Here is an 18,944-nt window from a genome sequence, read left to right on the forward strand (position 1 = left end):
GCAAACAGTAGGTGTTCGCTTTCACTTTTTCTACCGATCAAGATGCCTTTAATTTGATAGCTGCGGTCTCTTTTTCTTTATTCCACTCACATATGCCAAGTTATTGTCCTTTGCTCTGCATGCACAGAACCTGGACTGTGGTGCTTCTTAATGAGTCCTGTTCTCCTTTCTGGAGTGTAAGAAACCACACCAGCCTCTCAGAGTGTTTCCATAGCCAGCCAGAGTATTGTGTCCTCTACAGTAGGGACGCAATGGTATTCATTAAATAAGTGATTCAAATAGCAAGTAAATTTGGTGGTAATTAGGTTAGACTAAGACTCAGTTTCGTCGTGAGATGTTACTCAATTTTGCAAGAGTAACTTTAATGAAACAGGGCTTTTTAAATCTGGTCATTGGTTTCACTTAAAGAAATGCAATTCCAGTTCTAAAAATCTTAAAAGCAATATGTCATTACTGACATTTGCTTACAAAAAATTGAAGGAATGATCAGAGCACTCAACAGAGGCAAAACTCCCTTGAAATTCTCTTTACTCCATCTTTTTCCTCAAGCCAACTCCTCTGAGAGCTCTTGATCCTCTCCTCTCCTCTTCCCCTCTGTCCTCCTCAGTTAATCTCTGCTTAAACACAAGGAGAATAACTTTGGGTGTCCTTGTTCCTTAACACACTTTTCTCCTTGACTCATCTGATCAGAACATCGAAGGTCCAGGAAATGGACCCAACCAAGCAAGCCGAGAAACCTATTGCAGAAGGCAGGGTAATGAGGAAGGAAAAGAAGGATTACTTGTGCGTCTATCATACAAGTAAATGCATTTGTTGTAGTTAGCTATCGCTGTGTAACAAACCACCCCAATCTTAAAATAATCAGATTTCATCATTTTTCATGATCTGTGGGTTAGTTCACTAGTTCCCAGTTAAATAGGGATGGTTTCCTAAGGACAGATATATAAGACAATGTGCCAGGCAGTGATTTAGTCTCTAGGGATAGAATGATGGAGAAAGTGCTTTCTTGCCATGAGGCATTTGTGATCATGTATGATGGGCCTGTGGGAGAGAAGAGGTAAGAGATGCATCAACCCTGAATTCTTAGGTCTCAGTTTTCTGGCTTCTTCTGGGATGAGTTTATATGCAGGCTTGGCTGAACTACATCCTCAATAACCTCAGCCATGTATCTGGCAGTTGGCTCTGGCTATATGATAAGGCATCTCAGCTCTTCTCCACATGGAGTCTTGTCCTCCCATATAGACTGCTTTCCCTACATGATAGTTTTAAGACAGAAATCCAAAACAGCCAAAATAGAAAGTACAAAACTTCTAGGGCCTAGAATCAGATGCCATAAAGTCATTTCTGCAGTGTTGTTGATCAAAGCAAGGATAATACAAGGAGGGGGGATCAGTTCTACCCTTTGATGAGAGAAAGAACAAAGTCACATTGCAAAAGAGGATGGGACCAGAGAATTTTGTGGCCATAATTTAAAATCTGTCCTCTGGTCACTATTACTTCTATTCTTTCTACATCCAAAGACATTTACGTCCTCTCAAGACACTGGAAATATCATCCAATGATGTCGACAAGCTCCAAATCCAGTGTCGTGTGATCTGCCTTTGGTCCACATATAAATGAGCCTCCTCAGGTATAATTCTTCCCAATATGCAGGCCTATAAACTAAAAAGAGAAGTGGGTGCCTCCTCTTTATCCAATATGCAATGATGAGATGGACCAGCACCATTGCACTAGATGCCTCTGTTCAAAGGATGGAAAAGAGATAATAGTCATGGTCTGAAGTAGTTCTGAAATCCAGCTAGGCACATGTGGCAGGTCCCTTTAATCCGGGGGCCAGAGGTATTCTTATCTTTTTGATAAGAAGTGGCTTGTGTTATGGCTGATCATTTTCTCAGCCGTCTTCCTAATCATATAAAGTTGTCTTTCCAAAGTCTTGTCTTCATTTTGAACTGTTCTCTCCCCTTAGTGCAAAGTGGTGGTGTTTGACTTAAAAGGTTTGTTGATGTGGGGTGCCTGGGTCACTCAGTTGGTTGAACATTTGACTCTTGATTTCGGCTCAGGTCATGATCTCAGGTTTGTGAGATGGAGCTTGCCTTGTGCCCTGTGCTTAGCCTGGAGCCTGCTAAGGCTCCTCCCACCTCCTCCCTCCTCTTACACTCGCTTTCTCTCTGTCTCTCAAATATGTGAAGTCTAACAGATTTGTTGACTTTCTAAAAACTAGCTTGAAGCTCATTCTGTGCCACTCAAATCCAAAATTCATTTTTTTAAAAAAAAGATTTGTTTATGTATTTATTTGAGAGAGTGCGTGTGTGTGCAATCAGGAGAGGGCTGGACAGAAGGAGAGGGAGAGAATCTCCAGCAGACTCCCCACTGAGTGCAGAACCCAACGCTGGGCTCAGTCTCATGACCCTGATATCATGACCTGAGCTGAAATCAAGAGTCCAGTGCTTAACTGACTGAGCCACCCAAGAGCCCCTCAAACCCAAAATTGAAAAAAATTCTGGACCACAGGTGAGGGTGCTGTGGGCAGTGTCCTTATGACTCTCAGAAGCTGGCTTATCTAGTTGAGAAGGTCAAATCCATGGTACCTTTAATCTTTCTGAGTTCTTAAAAATGGGTCTTACATTAAAACCTGATTGATAAGAATGTGAATTGATTTAACCTCAGAGAAAGGTAATTTAGTAAAGTTGGTCAAAATTTAAAATGTACATATTTTTAAACTCAACAATTAAAGTTCTAGCGATTTATCCTGAAAAAAAAAGGGGGGGGGTCTTACAGTCACACTCTTGATTTATTGTTACACGGAAGCTACTTTTTACTTTGCAAATATTTTTCCAGGAAAGACTGGGGATGGCAATTTTGTAATCCAACACAAATGAGAAAATGCCTTCTTTGGTTCATTTTTCTGTCTTCTAGTACCTCATAAGAAGGCAGTTGATGCTTTCAGCCTTCTGCAGGAAAGGCAGTTGATGCTCTTAGCCCTCTCTCTAGCCAAATGCACAAGGTCAAGTTACTGCAGATGACAGGATCTATAATACATAAAATATATGTGACTCTCCTGATCTCCGAGAGCAGTGTGCCACCATCTTTTTAGTCTCTACCAACAGTCTGTGTCCTTTTAGCCTCCTTCCTACCTGTTCCCAAAGCAATACCCCATGTTGTAGATTTTTGCTAAAGCACCACTATATTCCCCATAGAAGTTTCTGTTTCCCTTATTTTTTGCTAAACCACCACCCAAACTTAGTGGCTTAAAGCAGTAACACATTATGGTTTCTCATGTTCTGTGGGTGGGCTGGGTGTTTCCTCTGTTGGCTGTGCCTGAGTTCATTTACATGGATGCATTTAGTTAGAGGATCAGCAGGACTATTAGGTCCACTGACTTGGAGGTCTGACAGTTGGTGCTGGCTGTCACCTGCCTAAGTTCTCTTCAACGTGTCTTTTTCCCTCTAGGATGCTGGCTCAGCTCCCTTGTGTGAGGTCTCGGGGCAGAGTCCTGAGAGAGCCAAAATGGAGCCTCAAGACTTTTCAAGGACCAACCTCAGAAGTCATATAAAATCATGTCAGCCACATTATTGGTCAAAGCAAGTCTTAAGGCCAATCTAGATTCAAGGGGTGGGGAAATCCATTCCAGGTGTTGATAGGAAGCTCAACAAAATCAGATTGCAAAGGGTGTGATGATCAGGATAAGAGGAATTTGTGTACATATTTCATAATCAGCCACAGCCTGGTTTTGAATGTTTTTTATTTACATGTTTAACTTACGGATTTAAACATTGGATAATTATAAACGCTATTTTATTATGTTGAAATAGTCAGTATACCATAGACCCTACCCAGGTATGACAAAGTTAGTGATGATTTTAGTAATCATAGATCGACAATCGGGACCATATAATTCTGAACCCAAAACCAATAATTTGATTGAGGCCATCTCATTGTGGCTGTTATTCAGTTAATAATGATTACATTGTCACCCGATGTTTTTGTTGTTTTTTCCTTCATAGCCATGTTTGTTGGTTGTGTCAAAAAGTTAAATTTAGGGCAACTGGGTGGCTCAGTGGGTTAAGCCGCTGCCTTCTGCTCAGGTCATGATCTCAGGGTCCTGGGATCAAGTCCCGCGTCGGGCTCTCTGCTCAGCGGGGAGTCTGCTTCCTCCTCTCTCTCTCTCTGCCTGCCTCTCTGCCTACTTGTGATCTCTCTCTGTCAAATAAATAAATAAAATCTTTAAAAAAAAAAAGTTAAATTTATGTTGTACTTTAAAATTTCTTTCCAACTTTTACTGAGGTGAATTCATCTGCTTTGGAAATAATGAGGAAACCTTACTAAATATAACTAAGAAATTATGATTTTAAACCTTTGTTTTAAATTAACATTTATATTTCAGGTAACTAAAATCTGTAAGACTTTTATTTAAGCCATCATTGTCATTAAAGCACCTAAAGAATAAAATGACAATCTGCACACACAAAAAATGTTAATCATAATCAATGTATCTATATGTGATACACAAATATTTTTATAAAAGAGAGCAATTTCAGACTTAACAATTATATTTATTTATTTTTTAATTTTTTTTTCTTTAAAGATTTATTTATTTGACAGAGAGAGAGAGAGAGATCACAAGTAGGCAGAGACAGGCAGAGAGAGGAGGAAGCAGGCTCACCACTGAGCAGAGACCCCGATGCGTGGCTCGATCCCAGGACCCTGAGAGCATGTCCTGAGCCGAAGGCAGAGGCTTAACCCACTGAGCCACCCAGGCGCCCCTATATTTACTTATTTAAATAGTCTTTCTTGCTGGTATTTTTATATTAATGTGACATTGATTAAGGATGGGTATACCCAGGAATTCAGTATTTTGATCTTTATGATTGTTCATGACTCTGATAAAAATATGCAACTTTAGGTGCATACCCATTTGTGAAGTGCTCTAGCTCTCAGAAATAAGTTCTTATAGAAGATTTGTTAAATATATTGAAATATGTCAACTTCGATTATCGTTAGTATTTTTAAAAACACTCTGTTAGGAGGCACCTGGGTGGCTCCATTTGTTAAGCGTCTGCCTTCAGCTCAGGTCATGAACCTGGGGCCGGGGCTCTAAGTTGGGCTCCCTGCTCTCCTTCTGCCCCTCCCCTTCTGCCTCTCCTTGTCCTTCTGCCCCTCCCCCAACACTTGTGCTCACGCTCTCTCTCTCTCTCTCTCTCTCTCAAATAAATACATGAAATCTTTGAAACAAACAAACAAAAAACCCACCATCTGTGAGAAGGACTTTGGCATGTATTTTAACTTTTTAAAATTTAGTAACGCTATTTAAAAGCTAATGAACATAGGGCTCACTTTCACAGTTTTACGTATTACATATGGTAAAATGAAAATACAGTTAACCCGTTTGTAGGCAGCAAAATTTTCATGATTGATTGCAAAGGCTCAAAATAATCTGGGCTGCTTTTTACTGGTCTCTTTGCTTGCAGGTATACATGTAAGTCACTTGTGCAAAATCAGCAAGTCACTTACTATGACTCATCAAGAGGAAAACTGTTGACTCTAAGTCAGGTGTGACAGCTTGTTAATGGTCAAATTTAATCACTCTTGCTAAACTGGGCTTCATTTTTGCATGTGTCATGATCTTATCCTAAAATAGCAAAATACTTTAAAAATATATACCAGGACAAAGACTTAGAGAAATTGAATGTCAGAGCCAGTTCCCTTCATCTTTCACTCATTTCTAGAGAGGGATAGTGCCTAGGAATTTGGGGATTATTTCTTACGACACCATTCCCCAGGGCCACGCTTGTACAATAGCCTTCCTATATAGACGTCCCTTAAGACCTCATGATTTCCAGCTCCTGAGGTCTGTTGGACCAACTGTCTTTGAGATGGAACCAGTGATGGAGACAAGGGTGAAGGACTTAATTTCCATAACTAGTTTTGTTGTTTCTTGTTGCTTTTGTTATTATCGTTGTTTGCTTTTTTATTTCTTGTTTTTTACTCACACAGTCTGGCCTTTAGAAAGAAATCAAGATCCAGGTTTAGAGGAGAGGAGAGTTTGAGCTGCTTATGCCTGGTAATACCTGGATCAAAGCCTGGCCTTAAGCTGGAGTCTCTCACAGGTCCTTACCTGTGGAGCACCCGCCTCCTAATCCAGCTTCTGAATTCTCAGCTCTCCTCTGCGCGGACGCTACCATCTTACCCAGACGTTTCATGATGCATCTGCGGCGCATCTGGAGCCTACTGCTTGTCTTTCCTTCTTTGATGAGTGACATAATTATGCATAAAAATGTGATAAAAATCTAGAAGGCACCCTTAGCTCCTGTCTGACTACTTCTAGTAGTTACTATGCAGCCGTCTCATGCACCTTGTCCCTCTTGGCACATTTCGAGAACAGAATGCATCACCTTTAACGTGCGTTCTGCTAGTATATTCCTAAATATCCTACCTGCTCCCAGCTTCCTCTCCGTTCAGTTAAGCCTCTACACTACCATTGTAGTATGAATTTCTGTGTCTCAGGTCTCATATGATCATTTCCAAAACTGTTGATGGCTTCCCATTGTCCATAGATAAAGACCAAACTCTGGCATGCTATTCAAAGACTTTAATTAACCCGATTGTTACCTGTTTTCCAGGCTTACTTACTTGTTTACCCTTCTTAAACCTATTCCATTTTATAATCCAGCTGTAATAGATTTTTACTGTCACTTTAGTATATAATGCCATGCTTTTAAAAGACGGCCTCTTTCTCCTAAAAGTTTCTCCACCTGCAAATTTCCACATATCTGCTGATGGTTGACGTCATGGCACCTCCTTTTTTAGTTTCTCTGAATCTTCCAACCTGTTCCATTGCCCTATAAAAGAATTACTTGTTTGTGTATTTATATTCCCTCAACATTTTATATGTTCCTCTGTTACAGTAGCTGACACATTGCTTTGAGACATTGTTTACATACTTGTCCCTTCCATGTAGTACCAGTTCCTTAGAACAGCTCTTGTTTTCTGGTCTTTAGCACGTCCTTAGCAAATGTATCCATTCGTTTCTTCATTAAGCATCTCCTAAGCCATAATGACTAAGGTGGTGATGGTAAATCAGACGATGTCCATGCCGTCTCATCTAAAACTTAGATTCTAGTGGGAGAAATGAACAGGCATCCAAAAGATGATGGTTTCTTCACTAGATTGATCTTGATTGAGATGAGATATTTGAGAAATAAAACCAACAACAATTCCTTATGAATTTGTTGCGCAGGATGAGGATAAGTAAAGATCCAAGAATGACTTCTAACTGACTGGCTTAAGAAGTAGGTGGATTTTAGTTTGCATTAACAGAAATTACAGATTACATGTAGAAATTAAGATTTATGAACAGGATTAACTTCTTATTCTCTGTGATTCCTAGAACTGGAGATCCAAGTTTACGTGTATGATGTAGACAGACCTCTGTGTTTACAACTAACATATATGTTTAGCTAAATGTCTTAATGAATTATTCCTTTTATAATTTTAGTGGAAATATTTAGCATGCATACGTACGAACACTTGATAAGAGCATATCATGTTGTTCTGACAAGTGTAAGATAGAAAAATCACCATAAGATTAACAGTTAAATTTACTTACATAATGCTTCATCAAATATAACTATGTATTCACAAGAACTGTAAACCTATATTATGGAGATTAGGTCAGTTCTTCATCAACAGCTTAAAATTGGACTTTATATTTTATAGAAGTTCTGAATTCTCTCGTGGCTCAGTTGGTTAAGCAGCTGCCTTCGGCTCAGGTCATGATCCCAGCGTCCTGGGATCGAGTCCCACATCGGGCTCCTTGCTCCGCGGGGAGCCTGCTTCTCCCTCTCCCTCTGACTCTGCCTTCCACTCTGTCTGCCTGTGCTCGCTCTCACTCTCTCTCTGACAAATAAATAAATAAAATCTTTAAAAAAAAAAAAATCTAGCTTGACTACTGGAGATTATTCTGCTGCTAAATTACTTTATTTATAGAACTTAAGGATTTTAAGGTCAAACTCCAAGTGATTTAAGTATGAATTTATCATTTTAACATGATTAATATTTGATATGACTAATATAGTAATTTCTGTGCATCCTTGGGCAGTAGTATAATGGTTTAAGAACCTGACTTGTGGAGGTAAACACTTGGCTCGCCACTAGGTGGCTTTGGTAAAAATGCTTACTTACAGGTAGGTGCCTTGGTTTTCTTATTTCTAAAATGGCATTAGTTCGGGGCACCTGGGTGGCTCAGTGGGTTAAAGTCTCTACCTTTGGCTCAGGTCATGATCGCAGGGGCCTCGGATCGAGCCCCGCATCGGGCTCTCTGCTCAGCAGGGAGCCTGCTTCTCTTCCTCTTTCTCTGCCTGCCTCTCTGCCTATTTGTGATCTGTCTGTCAAATAAATAAATAGAATCTTTAAAAAAATGGCGTAATAGTTCTTGCTTGAAGATTTGTTATAAGAATTATATGAGTTTATAAGTATATATTATATATGATAGGTAATAATTTTTTTAATTAAAATATAGGATCTATATAGAGACATAGAGATAGAGATATCCATGCCTGGGTATACCTGAAACTAATATAACACTATATGTTAATTATACTAGAACTAGAAAATAAATAAATAAATAAATAAAGATAAAGAATGGTTCAGAAGAACAAACAAAACCCTGAATGCTCTTGTGTCTTAGGCAGTTAAGTGTCTGCCTTCTGCTCAGGTCATGATCCCAGGATTCTGGGATTGAGTCCCACACTGGGCTCCCTGCTCAGTGGGGAGTCTGCTTCTCCCTCTACCCCTCTCCCCTGCCTGTGATCTCTCCCTCTCTCAAATAAGTAAATAAATCTTAAAAAGAAAAGAAAAGAATAAACAGTACATTGACTTTGCCAGGAATATTTCTGTAGGAAAAGAAGACATTAATAATTTTGATGAGGGATGATTGCATACACATAGATTCATCCAGAGTATTTGCTTGCTGAGTCATTTTAAACTGAGCAGTCAATAATTACTTTGATTCGCTGGGGAAATAACACTACTAGAAATAATTAAATGCATTTGGAACCAGAAGTTAAATGTGCATTATCACTTCCCCATACTGCAATACTGCAAATAAAAAGACTTGAAAACATTATGAGTCATATTATGTGAGACCACAGAGTTTCTATATTATAAGTGACAGTAAGCTGCTTTTGTGCTTGTTTCACTTAGCACTTGCCAAAATGATCACATTTTTGATATAATAAATTTTTTCTTCATTTTTTCCTTTATATCCTTCCTTGGTCATAAAAACATACAAATGGAGTGATATTTTTAAAATTTGTAACCAAAGCATGTCATTTTCGTGTTTTAAAACTTACTATCTGTAATTTCTAATAAATTACATATTTTCCTGTATATTTAGTTGTCATCTAATCCTCAGTGTAACAGGACATTCATATCATGAAAGGCCTAAAAATAAATTTTTTGGTTACAGTCAGTCATATCAGATAACTCAAAGGAAGATATGTAATCCAAAAAAATTAATAGAGCAAGTTAAATTATTAGAATTTAACTTTCAGCAACATTTGACACAACATTGTCAGGCATGTATCCATTCCATTATCTATTTTCTTTTTCTGAGAACACAGAGTATATTTCCAGCTTCTTTTGTAGTTCAATTTGAGATTTTATCTGGGTTTTCCAAAAAGATATACATAGAAATCTATCTGCTTTCAAACTCAGCCCTCCACACATCCCATATAATTCTTAAATTCTTTGAAAATTTAAAAGAAAAGAACAAAAATAAATATCTGTGCCTAGTACATTGCTTTTTAGTATACTGATTTGTTTTTGTATGTACTTGAAAGTTTAAAATCATATGCTTAAAGTACATTAGAAGTAATGGCATTCTGTAAATTCTATGGGTATATCCAAAATTTCTCTAAATTAAAATGTTTTGTTATTAAGTTTCCTCATTTCTTTATTGAACAGTATTTTTGGGGTCATATTTATAGGCATTGGGAACAAAGTTACTGTCCTCATAGGGCTCATATTGTCACAGGCAGTCAGATGTTCTCCGCTGAAGCCCAGGAGAGCTCAGCTCTGGGAATACAGATCTGAGCACCATCCCTGAAAGGGTGAGGAATTGAAATGGTGTCTTCATTCAGCTGTGTTCCTCACAGCCTCTGGTCTTGTGTTTTACAGACAGTTGATACTCGGTATATGCTGGTAGAATTAACACAACTCATCCTTTCTTCAAATATGTTAAACTGGCTCCTAGCTCTCTGGATTTCCTATCTTTAATGGCTCTGATGAAAGCCTTTCTGGATCCTATCTCCCCCCCCCTCCCATATTAATTTTCTCTTGTTTCATAAGAAATTACAACAAACTTAAGAAGTTAAAATAATTTTCAGGGGTGCCTGGGTGGCTCAGTTGGTTAAGCAGCAGACTCTTGCTTTCAGCTCAGGTCATGATCTCGAGGTTGTTAAGATTGAGCCCCGAGTGGGACTAACACGTTGGGTGTGAAGCCTGCTTAAAGATTCTCTCTCCCCCTCTGCACCACCCTACCACGTTAACTCCCCGTCTCTAAAAAAAAAAAAAAAAAAAAAGAAAGAAAAAGAAACCAACCAATACACAAAACAAAACAAAAACCCCAAAACCCCCAAAAAACAAAAAACAGTTTTCATTTGTTATCCTCAAACTTTTGTAGGTCAGGAGACAATGTTTAACTTAGATGGATTCTCTGCTCAGGGCCACACAAGTCTGCAACTAAGTAGACACGCCCATAATATCAGCTGCATTGCATTTTTATCCAGAGGCGGAAACAGGGAAGAATGCACTTTTGAACTTCTTTGGGTTGTTCGCGCAGAGTTCGTTTCCTTGTGGTTGTGTGACTGAGGGCCCCAGCTTCTTTCTGGCTTTTGGCTGGAGACCACCCTTCTCTAAACACATCTCCCTCTTCCCTGCTACATGACCCTCTCCATGGGCAGTTTCCAACATGGCTATTTGCTTCTGCAGAGCCAGGAGGATTTCTCACTCTGGTCAGCTAAGATGGAATCTAACGTCAAGTAACATCTTTATAGGTAGGACTTTGCCACAGTCTGTTGATCAGAAACAAGTCACATATGTGTAGTCTGCTTACACAAAGGTGTGGACTTCAAGAGGTGGTGGGATCTTTGGAGGTCATGCAATCTGGGTGAAGGCCCTGTAATGCCTCACATACACAGCTCTGTCTTATTGCATTACTGTATAATCCTCTAGTATACATATACCCTTGTTTGTCTGTCTCTACTTCTAGATTTTTCATGGCGAAGATGTTGCCCTGTTGTTTTCTATCTATCTCTGGGTCTAACCTAAAACTTGGCACTTAGTTGGTCTCAGTGAACTTTTTCCAAACAGCTTTATTGAGGTATGATTGTATATGAGCTTTGAATAAGTGAGTGAAGGTTAACATATGGCTAATATATTGAAAATTTGGAAGCATTTTCTGGTAATGTATAAAGAAGTAGTCAAATTGGAGTTTTACTGGCACTTCCTTCAAGACAACAATTGACAAAATTGTTTTGAAGATAAAATAATATTATGATTACTTCTAGACTGTGTAACCCAATGTCTTTTAGGATACAACTTTATGATATACTGTGTCATCTAACTAGATTCATTTTCTTTTTTTTTTTTTTTCCTTCTAGATGAACAAGAGATAGTACAAAAACGTACTTTCACAAAATGGATCAATTCTCATCTGGCCAAGGTAAACGAAACTACCCAGACTTCTATATTTTCTTCTTTGGAGCCAATAAATCATTAAATGCCAAGTGTAATAAAGGAATGCTGTTGGCACTCTTGTCACTAATACTAATCAATGATATTGGAAGTTCTATCAGTTTAACTGTTGCCTATCTGTGACATTTGCTAACACCGTCTTCAAGAGGAAATGAATGGATTGCTAGAGTCAAGAGCAGTGACTTCATGTCAATTCTGTGAATTCTGATCAAAATCTTTTGTTCAGTCATTTCCTCTGTACTAATGTGTATGTCAAGTGGAAAGGAGAAATCATGCTCAATTTTTTCTTTTTTTTTTTTTTAATGTACTTGTTTCTATTTGGGACAGAAAGAAGCAAGGAGTGGTGTGTCTTGAGCAAAGAATTCAGTCTGAGCAGATGATGACAGCATCTGGGCTCCCCTCTTAGGTGCTTTGATAGCAAAGTGACCATGGTGGCAAGACACTAAAAAGATGAATCATTCCGAGATTATCCACACTGACATTAGGTTGTATCAGGTGACGGTGTATTTGTACATTGTAAAGACTTTGAATATAAATGCTACCATAAAACAAATCCCAGTATGGCAATATTACAATCGAATTAGTCTCATAAATATGCATATGAAAAAATATGTGAACCATAAACCATTGCATTTGTAAAAATAAACATAGACAACAGTACAGTAGTCTGAATTGAGTTAACGGATCCTTTTGCTGGGAGTGGTGCCTACAGTGTGCCAGACATAACCCTATGAGCAGTTTTTTATCAGGGACTTCCCCAAAGCTTCTTTTATAGTTCAGAAGCAAACAAAGCATGGCGATTTATTACAGTCCCATTGTACGAATTAACTGCTCACTGCGTATCTAAGCTAGGCTTTGGAGACAGGAAGATGTTGGTAAGACCCTTTCCCAAGCTTGAGAAGCTCCCAGTCCAGTAAAGACAGCAGACTAAAAGATGCGTCTAGATACAGGATAAACTGGGATTATCTCCTCTATAATCTCTTTCCAAAAGCCCCTGATCAGAAGAGAATTCTCTCATACAGTGGTTGTCCCCAGAATCTGCCCTGTGACAAGGCAGTACATGCCCTTGGGGGCTCATTTTCTGTGGTCTTGGCTGGCGCCAGCCGGCCATTACTTTACTACAGAATTGTCATTAATTGGGAAAGATTTTTTTTTTTCCAAAATGAAAATAGAGTTACTGTTTTTGCATATTGTTAAAAAGATTACATGTTAATTATAAGTAATATTAATGATAAGCCTCTTACACAGGGTAAAGAAAGTAGAAATCACCTTTAAATCTCATGATACTGATACAACCATTACTAACATACTGATCACCATTTTTCTACACACAGACACATGCAATTCCACAAAAATGGTTTTGTAGGATATTGTTGTATATGCCTCTGTTTTACTCACTATATATTTCCATGTTAATTCAGAGGTATGTAATAATTTTATTGGCTGAATTGTATTTTATTATAGATATAATTACTTATAAATTATGAATCATAAATTAGGCAGTTTCCTCTTGATGGTCATTTATGGGTTTCCAATTAGTTAATATTATATAAAATACTACTTTGAAAATCCTTGGGCATATTTCTATTTAGGATAAATTTCTAGAAGTAGGTCAATAGTCAACAGATTTGCATGTTTATGATTTTAATATATACCAAAAGTTTCTGTGAATGCCCATTTCCTTACACTATTAACACTCTGAGGTTAACTATGTTTTCTAATCTGATTGGAAAAAATAACTTATAATTAATTTTTTCAGGTTTTTAAAATCAGGAGTTGAATATCGTTGTCAAGTCTTTAAAGTAGAATTATTGGGATATGCTCATCTGTGTACTGAACACTTAAAAAGATGGGAAAATTTGACTGTAAGCCACGGCAGACAGTATATGAAAGGCTTTTGTGAAGGGATTATATGACAAGAACTTACTTTCAAAAATATTTTTGTCATTCAAAAACATTTTTGTCATCATTTTAGCTTTGCTCAAAGTTACTTTACATGTTATGTAATAACTGATTATTAGACTAGGCTTTACCAGTGTGCATGCTTTCCTGTTCTCTTTTCTAGCCCTGCTTTGTAAACTCACCCTGTAATTTCCCTTCTAAAATCTAAGTCCTACCATTAATGTGTGGTGCTTGGCCCTCCCACTCAAGAAGTCTTTTCTGACGACCTGGGAAGCAGTGAGCCTGCCCCCTAGCGGATGCTCTCAGGACGGTTGTGGCTGCCCCTGCACCCCCTCCTCCAGCGCCCATCCCTCTGCTCTGGTTTTCCTGGTCTGGTGAAGCAGAATCTAAAATGTAGCACTTCTCCAGAACCTGTAGCATAGGTGGAGAAGTTAAACATCACTTAAACTATTTTGCACTGTGTATCTCTGCTTCCCAACAACCATGTAAAGTCTTCAAGGCCCATGCTGATTCTTAGAATTTCTTCATAGATCTTACAGCTCTAAGCACAGTGCTAAGTACCACGCAGAAGTGCATTTTAATACAACAAGAGCAGCAGAGTCTTTATGTTTTCTTACTTTGTTAGAATAGTAAAGATATCACATGGGGAAAATTTCTTTGAGGATATGTTCCTTTTCTGGTTCACTTATATCTGGAAAACATTTTAAACATCCAATCTGACCCCATGGCCCACCTTGGCAGAGTTTTAGGATAGCTGTGGAGTCAGTGTTTGTCTGCCTTTGTCTCGGCAGCTAATGACAATTCCCCACCATCGCCCTCTCTCTTTCCACATCCTTCGCCCACCTTCTTCCCTATCTGAGTTTTCATTTCGAGCCCCCTCTCTCTCTCTCTCTCATTGTCCCTCCATCTCTTTCCTACCCCTGGGCCATCTCTGTTTCTCCCCGCCTGTCTCCTACCCATTATTACTCCACGCCGTCTGTCTCTGTCTTAATTTCCCCATCCCCGTCCTTACCTACCTCTTTCTGTCTGATGCCGCCCCTACAAAAACACACGCAACCTGCACATCCTGGGCTTCACAGTTTCACGAGCTCCCATTTACAGGCACACCCAAGCTGAAATGGAAACACACACTTCCCGCACCATGGCAAAGCGCGCCCTGACTTCTGAGATGAGAATGATGATGCTTCACTTGCAATAGAAAAAAAAGGCCAACCTCATATCTTTGATCTGGCCTCTGGCTCGGGATACTGTGTCACTTTTCCAGCTGCCTCCATTGGAAGGCTTGTTTCCAAAGCCATTCTGTGTTGCTTGAGTGTGCTTGGTCCCATCACTCTAGCACCTCATGGACATGGACAGCAGGCATGTGCACACACGTGCACACAGGTGTGCGTGTACACCCGTAGTCAGCTAAGCTTCACAAAAGTATATTTTAGGCCCAGGGTTTTACTAAGTCCCTTATGAAGGGAGCTTCTATAATTTTTGGCCTTCAGCTCCCAATCACTTATCAGCAACATCCAGGCTTTCAGTGACAGAGAAGTCCTAAGTACTCAGGATGAAAACATTTCTCACTAGAAGAAGTAACCCATGAGTAAGCAGTTTGACCTGTCTCAACATTTTCTCTTTATCCCCCAAAGCTTTTGAAACCAACTTTCCCTCTTTCTTCTTGCTGATTAAATAACCAAAGCAGTGGTTTATCTTGTAACTAAAAGATAGTCTGCCCCCAGGAAGGAGACATAATTGTTGTCAGCTTTGAAAGGATGTGGTACCCTATAATTTGTTGGATCAGATTGAATCTGGTTATATGGGTTGTTTGTATGTTAGATTGTTTACTTTGTCCAACAAATACTCGATAAATTTGGACCCTGTGTTAGTCAACTTAGGCTGTTTTAACACAATACTGTTGATTAGGGACTTAGAGAATAAGCATTTATTCCTCATAGTTGTGAAAGCCCAAGAAGTCCTAAAATCAAGGTGATCAAGGTGCTGACAGATTTGGTTCCTGGCGAAAACCCTCTTCCTGGCTGGGTCCTCACATGGCAGAGAAGGAGAGAGAGAGAACTCTGTCTCTCGTCCTCTTCTCTAAGACACTAGTCCCATCATGGGGCATCACCTCTTGACCTCATATACATCTAATTACTTTCCAAAGCCCCCATTTCAAAATACTACCACAGTGGTCAGTTAAGGCTGCAACATGGGTTTGGGGGACATATAAGCATTCAGTCTGTAACTGGCCCCAAGTTCATTCTGAGGTCTGGCTTGAAGAACATGAGAATTTCTTCCAAACTTATAATATAAGGATGAAAACTCAATCCTGACTTGAGGATTTCATTTTATTGTTGGTGATTCCTGTAGTACATAGCTCTGTGCTCTGGAATCATTCAGATAATCTCAGGACCAAACTATTTAAGGAGTTAAAATGCATTTTATTCCTTGGTTGTCTTCTTTTTCCCCTATAATTTTCTGTTGACATCTACCAATAAAGGTAAGGGAATGACCCATGTCAAAGATATTTTTATGCTAGTTGCCAAGGTATTAGTCTTAATTCACTTATTTCTTATGCTACAGAATGTGTCAAGTTATTTTACCTCTAAGAACAAGAAAAGAGAAAAGTGCTAATAAGTTGGCAGAGGAAAAAAAAAAGAGTTTCAACTTTTTTCTAGAATGTAAGTTGTAAATATTTGGCAGGATCTTCTGAGAGCTTTTGCAGAGTAGTCATGGGAATGTTTGGGATTTAAACTGGAATGGTAAACCATTTCACCTTAAGTTCCATAATAATATCTTGCTACTACAATGTTGTCTTTAAAATTTTTAAGAAAATTTAAAGAATAAAACTTTTATTTTAAAGGACAATTTAAAAGACTCATTATTTAGATAGAAAATTTGTATCTATCTTCTACAAATTTTCTTTGGAAATTGAGTATATCTAGAAATAGCTTTAATGTTAGGTTGTATCAGGTTTTAAGAGTGAATTGAGAAGTAGAGAAATCGATTGTTCTCTCCTAAGATCATTCAATCTTGGCTGCATTAGGAGATGTTTAAAAGATATTTAACGGAGATGGATTTAGGGGAGTGTTTTTAATGGGAAAATTTTAATTTTGTTCTTGGCTGCTCTGCTCAGTTGCAAATTAACAAACTATTTACTTCTAATTAAATAAAATTACAAGCTCTTTTACTGATGGCATTCCATTCTATTATAATAATTCTTTATAAATATTATGACAGCTGTGTGACGAGATTGGGTGCAAATAAGAGAGCAATCTGTTTAAAAAAATACTTTCCTTAAAACAAAAATGTTACTGAAGCAGGGAGAAAAACCAAGAATCTTCTGTGTATATGTGTTTTATGCCATTTTTAGTACACAGATGTAGATTTTCTGAACTTGTGGATGTAATTAGCAGTTCATTTTTTTAAATGTTTGCTTTGTTTTCAAATTGAAGCCTTTATGGTTCTGCAATTATGTAAAACATTACACATCACAAATGGTCAATGTAATGAAATGTACCTAACAAAAATTAGTGAGTTACATTTATTTTATACACCTGATAATTCCTTTCGGGGATGGGGTTTCTTCAGACATGAACTCTATCATTTTCTTTTCAGGAAGATACCTGAATCTTTCTTTTCTGTTTGCCCTATTAGTGAAAGAAGGTATTTGTTTTTTTTAATTAGCCTGATGTTGATTTCAAGTAATGTTTTTTCAAAGTTAGATCATGATTCAGTTCTAGCTTCTCATCACTCACTGCTAAAAATATTTTTTAAATTGCATTCATCTTTTACCATGTGCCAGTTTCTCTGCCCTCTCAACTCTGTCTTCTATTTAATTTAATCTTTACTACAAGAATCAAATAAAAGTATAATTTTCACCATTTCACAGATGATGACCCTGAAGCTTAGTGTTAATTAATAAATTCAAGGTCACATAGCAAGTAGATAAAAAACCAGATTTCAACCCCAAGCCTCTTAAGTTTGGGCATTAACCATTGTGTTACCTATTTTCATGCTGCATTTGTTTCTTTAGCTATTTAGGCAGCAAATACCTTTTAAGGATCTAGTATGCGTTAGAGGTTGTGGACACAGTGGTGAACAGACCCGTTGTCCATGCCATCCTAGAACTGATATCTCACAGGAGAAACAAACAATTACCACAAGGTGTGTGGTAGATGCCATGAGAGAGAAGCACAGGGTGTCAGGGAGCCCAGGGCAAGCATAGCTAACCACAGGGGAAATCTGAAGGAAAGCATCAGAATAGGCTTTCAGAGAAGAAACATTTTAGCTAAGGCTTGAGAAATGCCTGTGGGGTTTGATACATGAAGGAACCAATGTTTTTAAAAGATGAGAGATGAGAAAAAACATGGTACATTAAAGGAAGTGGAGGAAGTTCAGAATACCTGAATATAGGATTCCAGGAGTGGGCTGACAACATTGGTCAAAGGCCAGTCATTAGGAGGATTTCACCTGTATTATGGGAAGTGGGAGACATTACAGAATCTTAGACAAGAAAAATAAAATTATCACCCTGGCCCTAAACATCTCTGTCTCTCTCTGTCATAAATTAGAATAGGAACAAGTAACATTAATGGTGAAGTAGGAGAAAAGTAGACACACTGAAAGACATATAAGGAGTGGACTCAGTAATTAATCAGAATCTTGGAGAAGAGCCAAGGATGGTATCTAGATTTCTGACATAAGCAAATGATTGAGATCATTCTTAGAGAATACAACAGGCTTAGGGAAACCTAGTAGTTCATTTTTAGACAGAAATTACTCAGAGATAAACCCATTTAATTTGGCAGTGAGAAAATCATTGACCACCACAGGGAGTAGCCACATTGTAACAGAAATCAGATTCTAGAACACTGATGAGTAGATGAGAGGTCAGGATGTTAGGGCAATGAAGGTACCTTACATGTTCGTGAGATAGAGTATTAGCTAAAACATAACACAGGATCTGGTATGAGCTGTTTTAATAAAGGGTAGTTTTAAGTGTGTGTCTACTGAAAGGAATGATCCAGAACTAGTAGAGGGGAAGAGACTTCAAAAGAAGGGGAGAAATGTTGTTTCATGAACACAGGCTCTCAAGGAGGCAAGATGGGATAGAAAATTAAGAGCATGGATGGAACATGTAGGTTTGTACCAAAGGAGAGACGTCCCCTTCTGGAGACCAAAGGAAATAAGAAGGGTGAGTGCGGATGTGCCTGAATTTGAGATGCGGTGAGATGAGGCGGACTTGAATGTGAGGGAATTCCTACCTAAGGGCTGTTGTTTTTTAGATCTGACAGAAGAGCCTT

General features: G+C 38.4%; 1 protein-coding gene across 16 annotated transcripts in view; it reads left to right on the forward strand.

Annotated features, from left to right (window-relative positions):
• Positions 1–18,944, forward strand: part of SYNE1 (spectrin repeat containing nuclear envelope protein 1) — a 462,745-nt gene that overhangs the window by 76,881 nt on the left and 366,920 nt on the right. For all 16 annotated transcript variants that reach the window (XM_032338689.1, XM_032338697.1, XM_032338702.1 and 13 more), the window contains exon 3: positions 11,661–11,722. In XM_032338689.1, coding sequence (XP_032194580.1) covers positions 11,661–11,722 — 62 coding nt within the window. The remainder of the gene's footprint in view (positions 1–11,660; positions 11,723–18,944) is intronic.

This window comes from Mustela erminea, chromosome 4, assembly GCF_009829155.1.
Source record: "Mustela erminea isolate mMusErm1 chromosome 4, mMusErm1.Pri, whole genome shotgun sequence".
In the NCBI taxonomy this organism is placed as follows: Eukaryota; Metazoa; Chordata; class Mammalia; order Carnivora; family Mustelidae; genus Mustela; species Mustela erminea.